A 20461-nucleotide genomic window follows, 5' to 3' on the forward strand; every position below is an offset into this window, starting at 1 on the left:
GAGGATTACAAAGTGCCTAGTTGCTTAGTGCCCATTAAAATCAATGACAGTTAAGGGCCTCATATAAATCCACGTCGATCTATCTAATTAAAAAACATAGCCGCTTAGATTCTGCACCTTGTTAAAATTGGTGAGGTTGGAACTCCTTCAGTCCCAAGGTGCTTTTCAAAATTACACTTCAGCTTCAAAATTACACTTCAGCTTTCCGTGATACAGTCTCCAAGCAGCTAGCTGGAGCACTGGCAACCCGAGCAATGGGGACGAACACAGGAGAGGTGCTGAGCCCAATCCTGCCTCCTGCCACAGCTGGGCCCTTCAGGAGGGCATCCTTGGAACAGCAGGGAGAAGCCAGTCCAAAGAAAAGCAGACATTAAAATAGGGCGAGGCCAGATGGTGACAAAGACACCTCAATCATATCTGTGCTACAAAGCAAACTGGGGGTTTGCTTATTCCATTTTAGAATGTGTTTTTCTTTAAACAGCAACTTAGGATAAGAGTTGCTGCTTCGAATGTAATCACCCTTCTTTAATATAGCCTGGTGCATTGCAGCCAGATAATTAACCTTGATATTTGTTCGGACTTCAAGACATACAACTCCCATTGCTGTCAATTAACTGACAACGCCAAGCGTGTGTTGGTGCAGTATTTCTCTGTGACCCTGACAATATGGTATTTGGGAAGTTTCAGTAGCTAATATGATCAGCCTGCTGAAGAAAATCTTTCACAAATTACTTTAACTATTCTAGAATGGAAAGGGGGATTGCGAACTTGTCGCTGGAATAAGTTTGCGAAATAAAATAGACGTACGTTAGGGTTTAGCCTACTTTCTATTCTCATTTGCAACGCTGCTTTCTAAAAGAGACCTGTGGATAATTGGCAGAATTCCTTTCATTCTGCCCTCATACAGCACTGAGCACGAGGAAAATGCCTTGATCTCAGCGTGTTCGGATGCTGCCACAACACACATGCTCTTTTCAATACTAATGGAAGGCTGGAGGCAGGGTTATAAATGATCATTGCAAAATAACTTTTGGTATATGAGCCGGACAACAAACACTGCAATACGAAAATGGGACAGAATATGGGAAGGGCCAGTGGCACTTTACTTTTCTTGCTGATTCCTTTGCATTTATAATAAAGAGTTACAGCCTACCAGTAAAACAAGATTATATTAGTGGGCAGAAAGAAGTTCTGAATCAGATTGTTTTTCTGTTATCCCACAGTGGGTCACATTCTGCCAGCATGTGTTAGCCCCACAATTAGGCAAATATTCAACCTGAGAAATGAACAACCTCATTCAGGGCTTCTAAAGCAGCCAGCCCAGTCAACAGCTAAAATAAATTGGCTCAGACACAGCTACTTTCCTTGTTAAATATTCTTCTTCCTCCCTGATGAGAATGGGAACTAATGGCATAACTGGAACATTCTTGTAGCAAAAGCCAAGAGAAGCCCAAGTCCCTTCCAGGTTAGAAACCCTATCCTGTAACAAATGAGCAATAGCTGTTGTTCAATATAATGCTTTTTCACATGCTAGCTAGAGCTTTTTGAGTAAGTCTGTAAATGTGAGCTCAATTTGACCTCCACATTTTCAAAGTACCTTGCCTGCTGAGTGAAAATAGCAAAAAAAAAAAATAGAAAAAAATGAAATATTGATCTGTTGTGCTTTTCTCTGGGTTTGAGAATGACATCAAGCTTTGGACATTTTTCTGAAATATTCTGACAGTAGTAAAAGTACTGACTTACTTCATTTTCTACGCAGGGTCAACATTATGAAGAGGAAAAACGGGCTTTGAGCCATGAAATAATTGCACTGAATAATCACTTAATAGAGGCCAAGGTGACAATAGATAAGTTGTCAGAAGACAATGTAAGTATTTAATTATGGGTACATCTTGAGGTTATACTCAGAAATGAAGTAGGCCATGCACCTCCTATGTAATTAGAATAATTTCTTATTGTTTGCATAAAAGATAAGCTGCCACCTCTGCAATTAAGTTACGTTTGATGTTTCCCATCAATCTGGAATTTCAGCTCTCCTTAAGTCATGGGGTCGGGATGAGACTTTTTATTGATTTCCCCCCCCCCCCTTATGTCTAACCTAAAATTAATGAGAAAAAATATTCTAGGAAATGGTGATATCACTCCACTGAATTTGCCATAATTAGAGCAGACTGGCAGAAGCCCATGCTCAGAGCTACTCAGTGGATGCATCCACACAGGGAGGATTCATAACGAGGATAAGCACATGATCGAGCCCTCTGTTTCCCACAGCTCATGCAATCATTCAGGCTTTGCTCCCTGGAAGGGGATCCCAGCATAGGGGAGCTCTGCTAGGAGAAGGCAGAACTGACCCAACCTGGTCACTCAGACTTGAAGGGAGCAAGAGCTAGATTTTCCCCAGCTGTGGTTCATGTGTAATTCCTTACCTATCTCTGCATGGAAGGAAACAGGGAATATTCTTTGCAGTTGTCGCCCTGCATCTCACTAAACACAGCTGAAAACCACCAGGTGCTCTGCAACTAGCAAACAAGCTCATTCTGTGGGACAAATTAAGGAAGACAGCAAAGCTGTGGGGGGGTGTCATTATTATATCATTCCTTCAGCACTTAGAAAAAATATTCATCGACACAAGATATGTTTCTGTTGATACCTTTTCTTTAGCATCTCACATTCAACCCTTCCATATTCCATATGAACTCTTAATCGTAGCAGGGAGCATCTGATCCCATGAATACGCCTGTTGATGTGAATAGGAATGCATATGTGGTTAACAGCTTTCCAAAGGCAACAGTGTTCACAATCTGGCCCTTTATTTCTACAGAAATTGTGTTGAAACAGTAGTTATTTCATAACTCTAATATCTATAATTAAAGGTACTTGGCAAATGCAATGGGCTAAATTTAGGTTTTTAGAGGCACAGGTATAAATCCAGAGTAATTCAGCTGAAATCAATGGTGTTATTTCAGATTTATAAAAATTGGTAAATCTCTCCCAGTAAATATTCCTGCACTTCCACTACTACATGGAGTCAGCTTTAAGCCCACATATGAAGAAAGGTTTTCATTGTTGATAGTTTTAAAAAGGCAGCTTAGACTGAACTGGAATACAGAGTACTCTTCTTCCAAGGTATCAGAAATATTCTGAATTGCTCTGAACATTATATTATGGTCTGGAAGTCTCAAATAAGAGTAGCCCTTCTTCATACTTGAGGCTAATTCACAGACAAAATCCTACCTTTAGTTATGTAGTTTCACAAATGAAAGAAAAGGTTAAATGTGGCCAGTCTTTTAAATAAAGGACTATGAAACAAACCTTTAATACTGTACATAACAACTAAAGATGATATTGAACTGAAGAATCCCACACAGGGAGAATATGTTTTTGTGTCACGAGTATTTCTTCCCTGGATGTTATTTCCCCTTATTCCACTGACAGACATGAAATGATGCTTTTGATGCAAAAACACGTGCAAGACCATGGAAAATACTTTCAGACATAATTGCTGATTATTGTTCCAGTTGCCACACATGTGGCTAGTTTCCATTCAGATCAATATTAAAGGACAAAAATTCACTCCGGTCACATGGCCTGTCACATCACTGTTGAGAACAAAGCACATGTGGCACATTCGACCTGCATGTAGTTTTTTTGTAGTAATTTTTAAAGCTGCTAAAAATAAAGTGCGAGAAATGCTTTTTGCACTCTCCATGACAACCACTTTGCAGAAACAGAACCTCACAGCTTTTAAAGACAGGGTTAGTTTCTGGAATGATTTCATTCTTGTGTGTCTAGTAATGCCAGGAGGGATCTGCAATACTTGTCTGTGCTATACATACACGTGCAGCAATATATTAAGTGCACAGCATGAGTGCAACGTGCCGGAATCACATGTACATGCTGCAGATTTTGCTTTTAAATGGAATGCTTGGATTTCTACTGCTGGCATCCGTTTTCAGGAATAAAGATAGTGTACCAATATAAAATTCAACATCTACATGAATGAAACCTATTTCCCCATCACATTTAAGGCAGAAAGGTGCATATATAAAGCTCACACACACGAAAAAACAAACAAACAAACAAGATTTTCTCAAGGCACTTGAATATGAAGATATAAATCACCTAACAACTGTAAGAAATATACATTTGCTCCTCACATGCCTCACAGCAAACTAATCCCAGGAGAACCTTGTTGAGCCTATTATTAGAGAACACCTTTAAAATGATATTTCAAAACAGACAAATTTCCAACTTTCCTTTTCACACAAAATTTATCACTTTTTAAAGGAAAAAGTGGAACATTTAAAATCTTCATGCAATGAAATGACAACATTAGCACCAGCAAAAATTCCAGTCATTTCACTGTTCAACATTCTTTCCTCTATAAACATTTTATAATGTTTACGGGTGAACACTGCCTGCTGTCCATAGTGTTTTTATGCTTTGTGCATCTCATCTATGCTCACTTATAAAACCAGTTTCTGAAGCCAACTTTGCTTTCTTAACGGCACCTTGATCAGAAGAAGCAACACAGCGCTCACCTCCAGAAACCTGAAGATAGTGATTGGAGGATACAGTGTCAAATTAAATTAAGATGAAGTATGGAGTTGAGGGCAAATTCTGTACTGAGTTTTCCCGTTAAATAGGCTGTGGAAGCCATTCAGCATAAAAATAGTATAACCAGCTTGTTTTAAATTCTCTTTTTCCCTGTGTGAAATTCTCATGGTAATTTCTTATTCAGTAAAAATATCCTTTTCTGTGGTATTAAATATTCACAGTGAAATTTAATATGCATAGATACCTTCTACAAAATATGAGAGGAGCCAAGAATCATCAAAAAAAATTCATAAAGCAGCAAAGGACATTTTTAAAAAAATAATACAAAATATGTTTGCAATGAATTTCTCCCACAGTCTCATGAGATTATTTCAGCATTTTCTAAATTAGTATCTCCATGCTGATCCAGGTGATGTTCAGTAAATATTGTTTGTTCTTAAATTTTCTGTTTGCTTAAAAGATCATGTTTATTTTAACCTTCATGGTTCCATGCATGTTAACGGAATAAAGTCCAGTTCCTAGTGGTAAGTATCTGTCTTATGAAATGCAGATTAATGTTATGAAGTAACAGTTCTCAAAATTTTGTCTGGTACTTTTGTTTATCCACTCTTACAGAGCCAAGTGGCAAAAATCCCCGGACCATGCAAGATACCAAAAATCTTAATGAATTTAAAAATTCAAGTATGTTCCAAACTTCCCCAAAGTCAACTTTTAAAAGATTGCCCAGGAATAGGAGAAAGGCTGAAAGCCACAGGCTAGATACAAATTTAAAAAAACAGGCTATTTTTTGTTGTTTGTTTTTTTTAGGAGCTCTATAGGAAGGACTGCAATTTAGCTGCTCAGTTGCTCCAGTGCAGCAAGAATTACGACAGGGCACATAAGCTTTCTGAGGTAATGTAACCAAGCTTGATCATTCTTTAAAGAAACAAATGCTTCATGGAAAACAGACTATTCTACACATATCCAGAACTTGTTTGCCCTGAAGGCTTTGGTTTTTTCCCCCCCTTTAAGCAACAGCGGGAGGGTGGTTGTAGACCTGTTGGTCCTCTATGTAGCTGAGGGAGCTGTTAACAAAGTCACAGCTAGTGATGGAAGTTGGTGGTACACTTTTCCAAAAACTCTGCTATTCAGTGGAGTTAGCCTGCACTGATCATGCTGAAAAATAAAGGTTTAGCAAAATCGAAGTGCTGAGAACGCTAGACTGCAAAATGTTGGCAGGGGGAGGGAGGGAGAGCAATGACAACCTGCAAGGCATCAAAGATGCTGATCTAATCGATTTTCTTCCTGAAGCTATTTTCCAATCCAACTAATTTACAAGCCTGAATTTTAAAATAGACTGACAGAAAAAATACATTTTTTCTAAAGCAACCAGAGCACTGGATGAATTATTTCCAAGGTGTAAACTTTAAATAATAATCATGTCTTCCAAGGAAACTAGGTTTGAGAAACAGACTCCTTAAAAGACAGACAAATATTATCTTAGCGAACAAGGCTGTCTTTTGGGAAGCAAGCCTCTGTACAAAGCAGTAGCACCTTCCGGATGTGTATTGCTACGGTGAAGGTCACTAATACTAAACAAAAGCATTCCCTTTATCTGTCTTGTCAGTTTAGTGCAATTTTGTGATGGGATAATGCAAAACAATGTGAAATGTAAAAACTATTTCTAAGTCAGTAGACTGCTTAACAGCACTAAGCAACTCTGGTAAATAAGGGTAGATCAACACTGTTCTGCCAAATGGGGCAGTTATTTCTCAGAACTGAGACAGAACTTCCACATTAACCAATATCTTGATCCTGTTTTTTTTTTTTTGTTTTTTTTTTTTTTCTTTCCCCCCCTTCCTAGTAACTAACTTTCATTAGCAATTCATGTCCAGGAGTCATCATGACATTATTCATACCTGAAAGCACCATATCCATTAGCAAGAATTAGGATCTTAAACATACTTAGAAACCACTTACAGAAAAATATCACAGATTGGAATCTGCCCACTATTTCTTGAAGAGTGTCATACAGTCAATCAAATAGGCAAAATCTCCACTCATAACTGCAAGCATTTATTAATTTAGCAATTCTGAATGTACTGTCACAGGCAATGAACTGCTTACAAATACAAATGTTGCTTGACAATGGATTGTATATTATCCATAGCAGCAATATCACTTTAGTAATTCCAGTATGCAGCATTATACCAGAAAAAGAATGTTCCTTTTCTTAATGCATTTCATGATCTAAATAATGCATATCAGATAGCTCAAATAGCAGTGTAATGGTATGCTAAGTTAACAGCTGTCCTACACAGCAGTTTTGGGTTAAATGATTTGTATTTCTTTTCCACACCTTTATAGCAATTTACAGCAGTCCTATTTTGCAACCCATTTATTGAATCTTTGTTGCATTGCTACTTACTATGACTAATATTGCTGTCTGCCAGCAGATTGGCAATATTGTACTCTTTATTTCCAGTGGAAGATTTATGAGTTAATTAACAACAAAATGATTAATCCAGAATATCATGGAAGGTCTATTGGTTGAAAGAACGCTCATCCTGCTCCACACTGACAAGAATGCCATTTCCCAAAATGCTATATTTTGAATGCACTGAGTTTTGGGGAGTAAACCCACAGCAAAAAACCCAATAAAGCAAAAAAAAAAAAAAAAAAAAAAAAAAAAAAAAAAAACCATATGTTGTATGATGTGAGATCATTATAAGCAGGAGGCACCCCTAAGTTTCTCTTGCCTAAGAGAAAGAGAGAACGGCTTCAGCAGTTGTGGGATTCCGTTCTCTTGTAGAGAAACAAACTTAGGGAGGGAGTATGATTGCCAGGACTTTAAAGAGGTAAAGAGGACTAGGGAAATTTAATTTCTAGTTATAAAAACATACTCACCTTGGTGAGTAAATCAGTTCAGCCAAGAATTCAAGGGCAAAATTCTTAAGTGATGTAAATCAAAATGAGTATCGAAGGAGCTACCACAGTTATAAACTAAGCTACAAACCTAGCCCTAACATGAGATTCTTTTGATTTCCAGCAAGAAAAACTGTGAGACAGCTCTTATACAGTCCTCTGGTATATCCCTGTCTGATTGCTGATAGAAATTTGAAATGAGCAAGGCAGATTAAATCTGACTGGTAAGCATACTTGGTATTACCAGTAGGACTTTTGAGCCACACCTATGAATGTAGTCTCTCAATCTCTTCTGGTCCATGTGACAAAACAGCAGATGGAATCGCTGTCCACAGAGCTGATCCTAACTTTCTCCGAAATTTATATGATTTCTTACGCCTAGCAGACTTATTGATTAATTTTGGGTAGTCTGCCATAGGAATTGTAATGTAGGTTCAGGTCTTAGCTCCTATTTCTGTCAATTTAGTAAGAAACTAGAAAAGCAGTCAGCCAGCAGCTGCTGGAAGAGGGAAGAATGCTGAGAGGCTTTTTGTTGATCTGACAAGCAATGTTTGAGCACTGGGGCAAGACGTCTGGTTTGATTTGCTTCTCCCCCAACACAGAGAAACACTCCTCTCACACAGCAACCAGCACCACCGCTTCAAACAGCAGTGAAACCAACTTTCCAGCCTCTTCAGATAGCATTTTTATTAAATGCAACAATGAAGGGCAGGAGCCAATTTGGCACTGGGTTGGAGGCAAGAGGAGCTGGCAGAAAGGCAGAAGAACAGAATATAATCTGACCCTTCCTCATCTTTCCTCACCCTAGCAGAGACCTCAGCAGCCCCACGTTCCAGCTGCAAACCACATGTGCATACAGTCTGCAAAGTGTTTCTGTACGCTATGTTTCCCTACCTGCCTTTTTAAGATCATTATTTAATACATTCTCTAGGTCATTTCTATGCAGCTTGAATTAATTTGGAAGGAATCCTTTAGGTTTCATAATATTTTCCATGTGGGGGAGCAGATGAAGATTTCCAAATGTTAAGTAGTCATTTGATTACATTTATTTTCAGAAATGCACAGAGATTGCAGCTATTGCTAAATGAATTAATGCAGTAGTCAAAAAATCGTATACAGTGAACCATGTAATGTCATAAATTGCACTCGTCCATCAACATTGCATAAATCCAAGCAGATACCAGTATTGACACGCACCCTTTTCTCTTATCCCCTTTGTCATCTCTTTATATTACAGTTGCCATCTGACTTTCAGGAAAGAGTCAGCATCCATCTGGAAAAACATGGGTGCAGCCTTTCTGTCCCCTTGTGCCACACTTCTTACGCTGATTCCATACCCACTTGCGTCATTGCCAAAGTACTGGAAAAACCAGATCCAAACAGCCTGTCCTCACATTTGTCAAGCCCATCCACAAGGGATCTTAATTTTCAGGACTCTACTGGAAAACTCGGACAAAGGCCCCAGTACAAGTCAGACATCTACTGTAGTGACACTGCCCTTTACTGCCCTGAGGAAAGGAGGAGGGAGAGGAGACAGAGTGTGGACACACAAGTGAAAGACGTGGGGTTCCTCAGGTCCCAGAACTCCACTGACAGCACTGTAGAAGAAGACGGCTTCCACTCCAGCTTCTCTCACGAAGCCTTCCCAGAGTACATTACCTCTTTGCCAACATCCAGCTCCTATTCCAGCTTCAGTGTTACATCCGAGGAAAAGGAGAACGCCCAAGCCAACACAATGACAGCCTCTCAGCAAGCAATCTACATGAGCAACCGAGATGAACTGTTTGAAAGAAAGTCACCTGCAGGTTATGAGCATCAGGGGAGTCCTAGGTTTGTCAAGTCCAAACCTGTGCAGCACATGGAGCTTGCTGATGACAATGAGAACTCACCCACCTTTACTAGGACTCTGCCTCCTTATGCAAACGAGCCTTTTCATTTCTCAGCCATAACACCACAGCAGGCTTTGGCAAATCAGAAAATGAGGAATGAGTGCAGGAGTACCCATCTCTCAGAAGAAGACTTGCCTGGGCGATGGAGGCAATTGAGTGTGGAGGACATTGGTGCATACTCCTACAGGAACACTGACAGGCTATCACCCTGTAGTTTTTCAGAGCAGTACTACAGCAGCCCTATTAAAAAAGGAGACAGTCGAACAAGCCCCATCTATGCTAGTTACAAAGCAGATAGTTGCTCAGAAGTAGATGACATCTGCCAAAGCAGACTTGTGGATTCTTGCTTCCTGAGAACAGACAGTGGCTTGAATATTGACATCAGCACTAGCTGTAAACAGGACAAGTTGTCCACTTACAAAACAAAAGAATCAAGAGACCAGAAAAATGAAAGGATCACCGTCCAGTTATGCAGTAGTAAAAACATCGAAAGTAGCCCGGTATTGAAAAGAGAATACGTGGACGTGAGCCCCAACAGCTCAGCCGAGTCCCTCAATCAGAGTTCAGTGGAGGCATCAGAAATTCACCAGTCTTCCATGGAACAAGGAAGCCATTCGGGTATACACAGCAAACAGCAGCAGTTTCAACGGACTGGGAGTACTGGTTTGACTCGGAAGGACAGCCTTACAAAAGCACAATTATACGGCACCCTTCTGAACTAGGCATCTTCCAAAACTGCAATAAGAAAACAAACAGAAGGAAACAAACAGCATTTGATACTTCTAGTAAACAATAAGGTTCTAAGAAACAGGATTATTATAAAATATATATTCATAATGGTACTGTATGTTTAAAAGAAAAATCTCTTCAAAAAATGTTATACAGCACTTTTCACTTGACATCCTTTCCACGTGGGAGACTGTCCCCTCCCCTCTTTTATAAACCTGAAATATTTTTATAAATAAAATGGTATTTATTAGACTATCCTCAGCTATTTGAGCAGAATTCTTTTCCCTTCAAGCAGGTTTCTTATTTATTTTTGTGCATGAGGCCATCTGTGCCTAAACTCTTGGAGGAAAAGGGTAGAATCATGACGGCGGTGACAAAAAAATAAATCCACCTGATAAAATACCATAAAATGTCATGTGAAAACAGAACAAACAAGAACGGTGAATTTGAAGAAGTATATTTTTTAAAGAGAATGGAATTGTATCTTATTTCATACAAATGTATTTATGAGTGACTAATGTATGCACAAAGTGATACCAATATTTTGTTCTTTTAATCCACTGTGTTTCTGCTTTCCTATTTTCCCTTGTATACTACCTCAAAAGTAATTGAGGGTTTCTTTGTCACATATTTTCTGTAGGCTTGCATTTATATTGTCTAAAATGCATGCAGTGTCATAATTAATACTGTATTTTGCATTACTTAATAAAAGACACCAGTGGAGATGTTTTGATTTTTTCTTTCATTAAAACATGCCCTGGGCAATACGTTTGAATGGGATTGTTCTGTGTAGCATCAGTCCAGCAAAATGCTCATGGTAACTGGAAAAGGGATGCACAAGCAAGATGAAGCACTTCAGCACATTTGTTATCCAGCTCCAATCTCTATCTTCTTTCAGAAGAGAAATCGGTGGATATACTCAAAGCCTCTAGTGCACATCTCTCTGACAGCACCTTCTCTGAGGTTGGGGGACAGGGCAACTAACCCACAGCTTCAGGCCCCTTATTTAGCCAGGTAGCCTGCTCTTACATAGGCAACAGCAAGAAGGCTCTGAAAAAGTTAATGAGTAATGAGCTGCTGTTTTAAATTACTTTCTAAAGCAGTCTCTCTTTATCTGTGAACTAGAGAGCACTGGTTTTCAATCTGTGGCCTCTGGGAGTATAAGGTCCTGCTTTGCATTTACCTGTGAAAGGCAAATAAGGAAAATAAACCCATTATCAATTCACTAGGCAGCACTCTGCAGACTGAAGAAAAAAAATGAAAACAAACAAAATAAATACTTGAATACTTGTGACTTATGTGCCTCCTACATTGCATACATACTTGACACGACCCTGACTTTCCCAGACAAAGGCCTTCAGGACTGTTACCTTCCACATTTGCACCTTTTTTCTCTATGTGCAGTTTGGTATTTCTAACATACAGAGTTTTTTTAAGTTATAAGGAGAACTTGGACTCCTGTAGCCAACGGGAGTTTCACCACTTGGCTCCAAAAAGTCATAGTTTTACCTGTGGTTTCCGATTTCCTCCTTAGAATTTTCCATTTCTCACCATTTCACCACCGAGGAGTGCACCTCCTGCCAAGCACCAGAAGAAAGAGAGCAAAAGGAGAAGCAGAGGAAAACAAAAAGAGAAAAAGGGAAATCCTGTGGATTTCCCTCTTGGCTACAGTATCACTGCTCAGTTAGGGGCAGAATACAGCAATAAATCTTTAATAAATCTTTAAAGTTGTATCCATTGATGACAAATCCTGTATTTGAAGTACTGACTCTTACAGGCTCATGTATGGAAGAAACTTTACTTAGTGCAATATGTGGTAATAATCAGTGAGATCACTGCAAAAATTTAAATAGTTCCTTCTGATACAGCTAAAAGGATGACCTAATATTTGTTACATCCTCAGAAAAATATATTTTTTCTGATGACTCTCTAAAAACAATCATCTGATAAGTTACTATGAACCAGTACATCAGAATTACTCAATTCCCACCTAAGTATCTTAAAACCTGAAGCCAGAGATTCAATGCAGTTGGCAGCAACTCCCACTGCTCTTTGTATTCTTCATGGATAATACAAAAATCTGACCGTTTTTAATGTATGTAAGTACTTGCTGGGCTGTTTTGAAACAGTTCTTCAGAGATCTATGGAAGTACTGTGGAGAACAATGGTAGCTAATAGCATCACACAAGTAAGCCACAACATAAAGCCAAGGTGAGGCTTACTTCAGTGCAAAAGCTATTACTCACTTCATGTTTCTATGCTGCCATGTTTACTTGCACTGGGTAGCAGGTCATGCCACAAATAATTCCGTTGAAGTTCACAAAAAAATCACATAGAATAAAGTTCCCCAGGGCCAACTGTTTCTAACAGAATCTGACCTGCAGTAAATAAACTTGGAGATCCAAAAAAGCCATTATCTCCTCTTGAAAAGACTAAGATAAAAAGCAGATGGGGGGAAAAAAAAAATCTTACTGTTGACTCATTGAGGTATATAAGATTTAGACAATCTCTAAGACCAAACATTCATTTTTCTGTTCAATAATACTAGGATTTGGCATTCAAGAGGTGAAAGTTACCTTTTACCTTACCTAAGAAAATATGTACGCTACAGAACAATAAATCCTGATATTTACTGAACAAGAGAACAGTATCAGATTAATCTTTTTATATTATCATTTGTCATTTGACACTAAACTGCTATTTTGGCAATTATACAAAATTAAGTTTCTGCAAGATATTACATATCTGATTATTTAATATCCTGTTCTATTATGTTCTTTCATTCCACACAAGTTCAAAATCTACTTCTATGCTTCACCCAGCTCATTTTCCCACACTATGTGTACTGATATGTAGACTGAAACTGGCCTTTTCAAGCAATTAGTAGTTTTTTTGTGGTAAATAGGCTATAGTGCTGTAACTTATTTTTCTGTAACAAGTTCTGTTACAGAACAATATGTAACCCTGTAACAAATTTCCACTGAATTGATCAAAATAGCTAGAAAAATTACTCAATTTTAATGTGTTGCATATTTCAAATTTCTCTTCAATCTGAATAACTGATGGTAAGTTTGCACATTTTCAATGAACATGAGAAAAAAGGTCTTCATAGTTCACTCAAAATTTCACTCAGGTTCACCAATTTGACCATTGTTCATTTTATTTTTTCCAAACCAAAAAGAACTTTGAAAGGTTATAACAAAGAATTTCCTCATTTTTTGGCAAATTGTTTTTGATTTCGTGAGACAACCACACAGAGACCTGGGGTATGAGAGAGAGACTCATTTTTTTCACAATAGATACTGTTTTTCTTTGCATTGTTGTTTTTATATTTTTGCATATGTTCAATTTCTACACTGGGATTAAAGCAACCAGAAAATTCTGTCACCAAATAGATTTTTGGAATATGTGGTTGGAGATACTTAAAACCAACTACCCAGTTTTTTTCACTTGGTCTCTCTGGACTAAGCTCTCAACTTACTGTGGTGCACTGTGACTTTAGGAGGGCTCTGTTGTATCACCAGACAAGGTATTCAGCCCAAGTACAGATTTAATAGAAACTGAAGTTTTAGGAGACTGAATGTGGTTAAATTATACAAAATAGTAGAGGCTGGAAGAGCAAATGAATAATATCCTCTTCAGAATGAAAAGACTCTGTGACCAAATGGGTGGTAGGCCTGACCGCTACAGCATTTCTCAGAGTACTTATCTTCTCAAGGACATTAATAATGGAGGGCAATATCTAAAACATTGTCCTCAGAACATCTCCATCAACATTTCCATCTTTCATTCATGCAAATAGTTTGATGGACTCGTTGTTATTCTTCTGTCCAGAAATACAGAACTCACCATTCCTGTGGCTGAGAGTTTGCCTTGAAATAGCTTTTCCCAATGACAGAAAAGCCTAATTTTCTCCCAAGCATTATAAAATTGCTGATATATCTCCACATGGCCAGGAAACCTCTCTATATCTATTCCAAAGGACTTCTGAAGTATTCAGATTCTCTATCAAGGCTTGTGAGTACATAGAGCAGGATTTTTTGTTTTGATTAATTATTTCATTTGCCAAGAGTAAGAACAGAAAGGGTGATGAAAATAAGTGGCAAGTCCTCAACAGTGCAATGAAGCAGAAGATGAAAAATGTCATTTTAATGAATGAAAACTGAAACCAAAATGTAAATGACACAGAACACTGATCAGGGAAAAACAAAGGAATAGATTGTCGTGAGGCACACCAAATCATATTAAAATAGAAAAGAATAAAAAAAGATACCTGCGAAACAGGATATAACTTGCTAAGAAAAATAATGCTGCCTAAGCATTATGAACTCATGAAGAGCAAATGCATTTTTTCAGATGCAAAAATATTCTCTCATCCCAAGTTAAGGCTAAAAATCAAAATCTTAATAATTCTGAATAAAAAATATCACTTTCTTCAAAACTCTTCAAAAGTCCAGAAATAGCTTAAATTCTAAATTTGACTCATGACAAAAATAGGTAGTTTTCAATCAACAGTTTCTAACTACTTCTCTCAAACCAGAAAATTTATCCAACTAATCCTTTCCCCTTCCAGCACTTTTAATTAAAAAGAATTTGCACTCCAAAATCTATCACAGAACAAGATTATACAGCTACTTAAAATTAAACAAGGAGAAATTAATCTAACATACTAATTGACATCTTTGGACTTGCCTATACAATTATTCTCCCCCTTTCATGTTTACAACCTTGTAATCCTTTCAGACAATTATGATCTCTCTCCTTAAATATCACTTGGAAGAATTATGCAAATTTGGTCTTCTCAATCACTCTTTGGCAGAGACTCCCTTCAGGCCTCTAATTGTTTCTAATTCTTTTCAGTGAATACTGTACTCACCTTTCTACTGCTGAACACCAGGATATTTTAATATGAATGCTGAGTTGTCCAAACCCAATATACAGAAAAGCAGTACAAGGAAAGGAGGGGACTATGCAAATCAGAGTGACTCTGTGCAAGAAGGTCCCCAGACCCTGAAATCCGAAATAACAATAGGTAGTTCTTCAGAGACATCCATAAGCAAAGCCCCTCTTTCTAATGGCAAGTATTTTCGTATAGCTAAATCTAAAGTTTTGCATTTTGATGCAAACAATGCCAGGCCATGTTAATGGAATGGAAGCTTGTCTCCTGGGAATCAGGGCATTTGAAAAGCAAGCAATTATATCCCTGTGCAATGCTGTGGCTAATGTGAGCTTCAGAAGAGTGACCTGGAAATAGTGGGCAGGAGCAGAGTGATGATCATAGGCCACAAGGAAGACCCACAGTATTGAACTCTGCTCCCAGTGCAGGTGTACAAGCTTTTTAGAGGACACTGCAGACAGGAAGGCGGTGCCAAACTGAGCCCCATCCCAGCGTTTAGGTGAGAACTGGAAGAAATACCTTGTAGCCAGAGACTTACAGAAATTCAAATCCTTCTGTTGCTGCCAAAAAGAAATCAAAAGTTTAGAAAAAAAAACCATATTCTAAAGGTCACAGGAATCTATCACAGGAATAACATAACAGAAGTCAATGGCTGCAGCCAATACCTGATTTCCCATGTACAATTTCCATCCATGACTGTGATTAATTATTGCAATAAAACACTTAGAGAAGTGGTTGGAAAATTCTTTTAACACCTCCATCAATATAGAATGACAGAGACACAACATACAGAGTTCAGACTAGATCATCTAATGGTTCTGTCTGATCTTAAACACTATACCTATTAATTGATATCCTACAACCAGCAATTAAACAATTCACTCTTATCCAGTTTTATCATTTACTTTTTCAAATACTTCCCTTTTGTGTTCGTGGTAATTTTGTCACCACTTTACAGTAACATACTGGATGTTCTCAAAGCGCTTTGGGTTTGCTCACAATGGACTTGAGCCCTGCAGGTATAGTTTGTATTCTTCTTCCCCCTTACTGGCAGTCTTGATCTATTTTCAGCTATGCTGTTGTCAAGTCCTGTGCTAGTTCAGTCAGTCCTTCTGCACAGAGTTTCAATTGCAGGTTTGACGGACTCCAATGTCCCTCTCAAAATCATTAGACCTGAGGTGTCTCAGTACCAAATTTTCTAAGCCTGTAACTCCCATACAGCACTCATCTCCGACCTTTAAGATCTATGTCGCTTTTCAGAAGAGGGCTGATGCAGTTCTGAAAAGTACCTTGGGTCTAACATCAATCCTCAGTGTAAGCAACAGCTTCTAATGACCATGAGCCAGATGTGCTGACCTGTATACATTGTCTTGGTATGTTCCTGTCTACATAGTCTTATACTGACAACAATATCAGAACATTTTCATCCTTTTCCGTTTTTTTCCTCCATATCTTTGTTAAAGGCCTCATTGTTAAAAAAAAGTTTAGCAATTCAGTCATTCTCTAACAACCTGACACCCATTGCAACTTCTCTCTCATTTTGTTTTCTCTTTGATGTTTCCCCATGACTGTATTAGTAAAGCTATATTCTTAGTTGCTATCTGTTTTTATTTACCCGAAGCTAAAAAGAATAACTTCAATCCTGGTGTAATGAAAGGCATTGCTACTTGTGAATAGGATGCACTTCCAACTGAGGTTCAATCTTGCCCTCTTCAGTTGCTGGTTTTAGAGCTTATCTTCATGGAAAAAAAAATGCCTTTTTTCCCCTGTAAAAACTTCTATTGCAATTATTCTCCACTTTCAGAGCAGGATCTTTTATCACCCTCAGATCCCAGGGCTTTCTCTCTCACAAAGCCACATTTATCACTTGTCAGTCTATCTTAATTCCCCTAAAAGTGCTTTCTAAATGAAGTAATAAGTGTTTGAGTAGAAACTTGACCTCAGAATGATTTGAATGTGTACTTAAATGCTCTGTTGAATGAAGTCCTAAATGATGCAACAGAAAAGGATATACCATAATCTACAGATCCACTATGTGCTATGAAAATTTGCTTAAGCATGAGCCATATATTTTAGTCCTCTACAACAACAGTTGTGTAGAAGTGTTCTATCCCCATTTACATTCCAAACCATAGCACTGATGTTAAGCTTTAACTGCAAAAGCCATTATGTACGTTATAAATTTCTTGCCCATAATCTCTTAATTGCCTCAAAATAATTAAAATGTTTCCCCACAGTAAAGCAATTGTAACAAATAGGTCTTCAATTTAAGTTTTAAAGTGCAAACAGATTTACTGAATTTTTCTCTTATAAAGCCTTACTTCATAAAGTAACTTTTCTTATAAAGTATCCACAAATTTTTACAAAGCCAAATCCCCACAAGTTTCTGATTAGTAGAATAGGGCAGGTAAGAATTCCACCCTTCCTAAGAATCAGAAAGGGAAAAGAGGGGAAAAAGGGAAAGAGAATTCTAATAACACCAGGTTGATATCTAGCAGAGCTTTTCTTGCTGTCTTTCGTTTCTCCAGGTTTAGAAGCTGATAAAAGCAAAAATCACAAAGTTATACTCAATGCGAATGCTTGGTACTCAGATTGCACAGTCAATTAATCATTAGTTGCGTTGTTAGATTTTGTTTCATCGCTGTGAAATCACCACCGTTCACTTTGGAGAAATAAGAGAGGTGAATTAACATCCCTTTATTGCCATAAAATCAAAGCAGTCATCTCCATCCAGGCACAAGACAAAGCAAGAACAGCTCACAACTGTTGTCTGTGTTCATAGCCACATTCTTCAGTAATTCCACCCCTTTGGTTTGATGAAGCAAGATGGTCAGGGGTTAACGAATGTCATCCAGCAGAAAGCAGCTCTAAAACATCTTATTTTAACTACTTTACACATTAATGTCCCCAAGCATTTGCTAAGCTTTATATTGGGCTAATTCTTGCAGGTTATCGAAATTTTTCATTTAAATCTACTTCCAACTTATATTAATGCTTATCATGCTATTACAATAATTATAATACTCATTAAACATGACCTCACACCTGCTCATTAGGCAGCATAATTCTGGCAAAGCACCTAATCATTCTAACTTAACAAGCCATCAAATTTTTGTCTTTCTTCCATTTAACACGAAAAGATAATCAACTTTCCAGGCTAAAAGGTAGCAGCTTATATCAACATAACTGCAAATTCTTCATATATGCTAAACTCAGTATCTAATAGGCTTCAGGCCCACATTTCTACGCTAGCAGTCCACAAAACTTTAATACCAAGTGTTTATTAAGTACTTGGAGTTTCGTTCTCAATCAGCATATCATCCAGGATTCTCTCTGGAAGATTCACCAGTGTGCTATCAGCATATACTGCTCATGCAAAGCCTTGCTAATCTGCATTGACACAATCTTGAATCTTATTACGGACACGAGAGAAAACAGTTATGCTAGGTATAGACAAGCCTGGAGCAGGAAGATAAAGGACTGAAACCAAAGTGAGAAACTGAAGATGGAATATAATTTGTAGACTGCATTGTTCCAATTGCAGTATACAAGAGGATAGACACTTGGTGACAATAGAGGTGGTCTTAGGGGAAGTCTTTCGGTACTGCGTAAACCACCTGGCCACAGATTAGTATATTTTAATGCCTAACACAACAATCACTAGGCCAAACATGTTAGGGGTGTGCTTGCGTGTAATAACCCTGGCTGAATCTTTGCCATTGAATCAAATTGTGATAATTCTTAAAGACAAATCTGAATGCTTGAGATGTCCTGACTGTGACCTAGCTGGCATTGCAGTGCTCGAGACCTTGACACGAACACATCAGTAAAACTCATTAAGGAAACACAACACTAACAAAGAGAGTGACCTTGAATACCAACACCAGTACAGGCAACACTCTCCATCAAGAAAACCCCATCCTTCCTTCACTGGCTTCCATTGCTTTATTCGGGTAGGGAGCTGCCTTCCATTGAGGGAACATTTTGTTTGGATCAGATTCATCCCTCTAAAAGCATTAGTTAAGATCCAGGATGAAAAAGAATTTTGCCCACCATGTTTCTGCAGCACCCATGCTGCAAAAACGTGCACTCTTCTTTGGGCCAGATGGGGCTCCTCGCGGTTGGCTAGGGATCTACACCCTAAACCTTTTGGAGTTACAAGGTCCCTCCCACCCCAGCTCCTCCTCTGATGAGGCAAGAATCATCTCTGCAGACAGTTATTGCATGCATCATTGGGGTGACTATCTTTCTCTGCAAGTGCCAAAACTGCAATTGATACAAGAGGCAATCACTGGAGAGGACCCCTGATGGGAATTAAATACCTTCTCGCCAGCATTCCCCGCACAGATGTATATACATTAATATTCTAACTATGATTCTTCAGACAAATTCTTACTTTTAAAATCAACTCTAATGAATTCATATTTAAATTTATCCACCCATGTAGATTTTTTCCTTTGTGATTTATGCATCAGAGCAGACACACTTGAGGTGCAGAGCTGTGGCAATATTTACTATACCTAGCTAAGCAATGACAGCTCTATGATTTAGAAGAAGAGAAGCAGCAGCAAGTCCCAGATTAATTAACTTTGTAATGTCAGTGCCAGTCAGCATCCTTTTCCATTCCAGTTCTTCACATGTGGCATCATAAAAGAAATCACAAGGAATAAAAAAATATTTTCATGACATGCTCGTTATAGATTTCAGTGGGCTTCAAGTTAAGCCCTCAGTTAGCCTTATTCCTACAGCAGAAAGCCTCTTAGTCTGGCCTAAGTTGTGTAGTAAGACACAAGGAGGAAGCCCTGTACTGAACCCCAGAGCATGTAACCTCTCACCTTGAAGTAGTTATTGCACCAGTGACCTAACAAGACTGGGGACAACATTAACAGCACTTCTAACTGTGAAGATAACAGGTCCCGCTCTGGTGGGATTATTTTTTGCAGGCAGATAAGTTTCAGGGAATGTGATCCACTTGACTGTAATTTGACAATTTATTTCAATGATCCTTCAGTGCCTCACAGTCTTTATCCTCCACAGGATGGGCAAACGCTCTCATCCCCAAAACCCAGAGTTATACTAAGATGAGATGCCTAATCCCAGGAAGAAAGTGAGGATGTAGGCCTAAATTTCTTGTGTTTAGGTTGTAACTCAAGAAATAGAGAAAAAGAATAAAAGCTTCATTTCTCAAGTTGAGTCCTAGCACAAGAACTGAAATATACTTTTCTGATCCCTACTCACCTATACTTTTGGAGATCACAATAGTCTGAAGGTGAGAAAGATGAGACCTGAAGTGGAAGCACACAAAAATGAATTCATACATCAAAATCTTTAAAATGACAAATCATTTCTAAGATATTAGTGCTCATGCATGATAAAACAGGTAGAGCGATTTTCCATATTTTGCCCAGAGAATATATATAACAGAACTGAAAACTTGTGGCTTGCTGTTTTGAACCAGCACAATTTTTTTTGACAAGTTGCAGGG

At 38.3% G+C, this 20461-nt stretch overlaps 1 protein-coding gene across 1 annotated transcript in view; it reads left to right on the forward strand.

Annotated features, from left to right (window-relative positions):
• Positions 1-10802, forward strand: part of BEGAIN (brain enriched guanylate kinase associated) — a 151429-nt gene extending 140627 nt beyond the window's left edge. Inside the window, exons 7-9 of the mRNA XM_064512070.1 lie at positions 1760-1867; positions 5365-5448; positions 8699-10802. Of these exons, the coding sequence (XP_064368140.1) occupies positions 1760-1867; positions 5365-5448; positions 8699-10072 (1566 nt within the window). The 3' untranslated portion in view covers positions 10073-10802. The remainder of the gene's footprint in view (positions 1-1759; positions 1868-5364; positions 5449-8698) is intronic.
• Positions 10803-20461: the final 9659 nt, after the last annotated feature.

The sequence above is a fragment of the Dromaius novaehollandiae genome, chromosome 5, assembly GCF_036370855.1.
Source record: "Dromaius novaehollandiae isolate bDroNov1 chromosome 5, bDroNov1.hap1, whole genome shotgun sequence".
NCBI lineage: Eukaryota > Metazoa > Chordata > Aves > Casuariiformes > Dromaiidae > Dromaius > Dromaius novaehollandiae.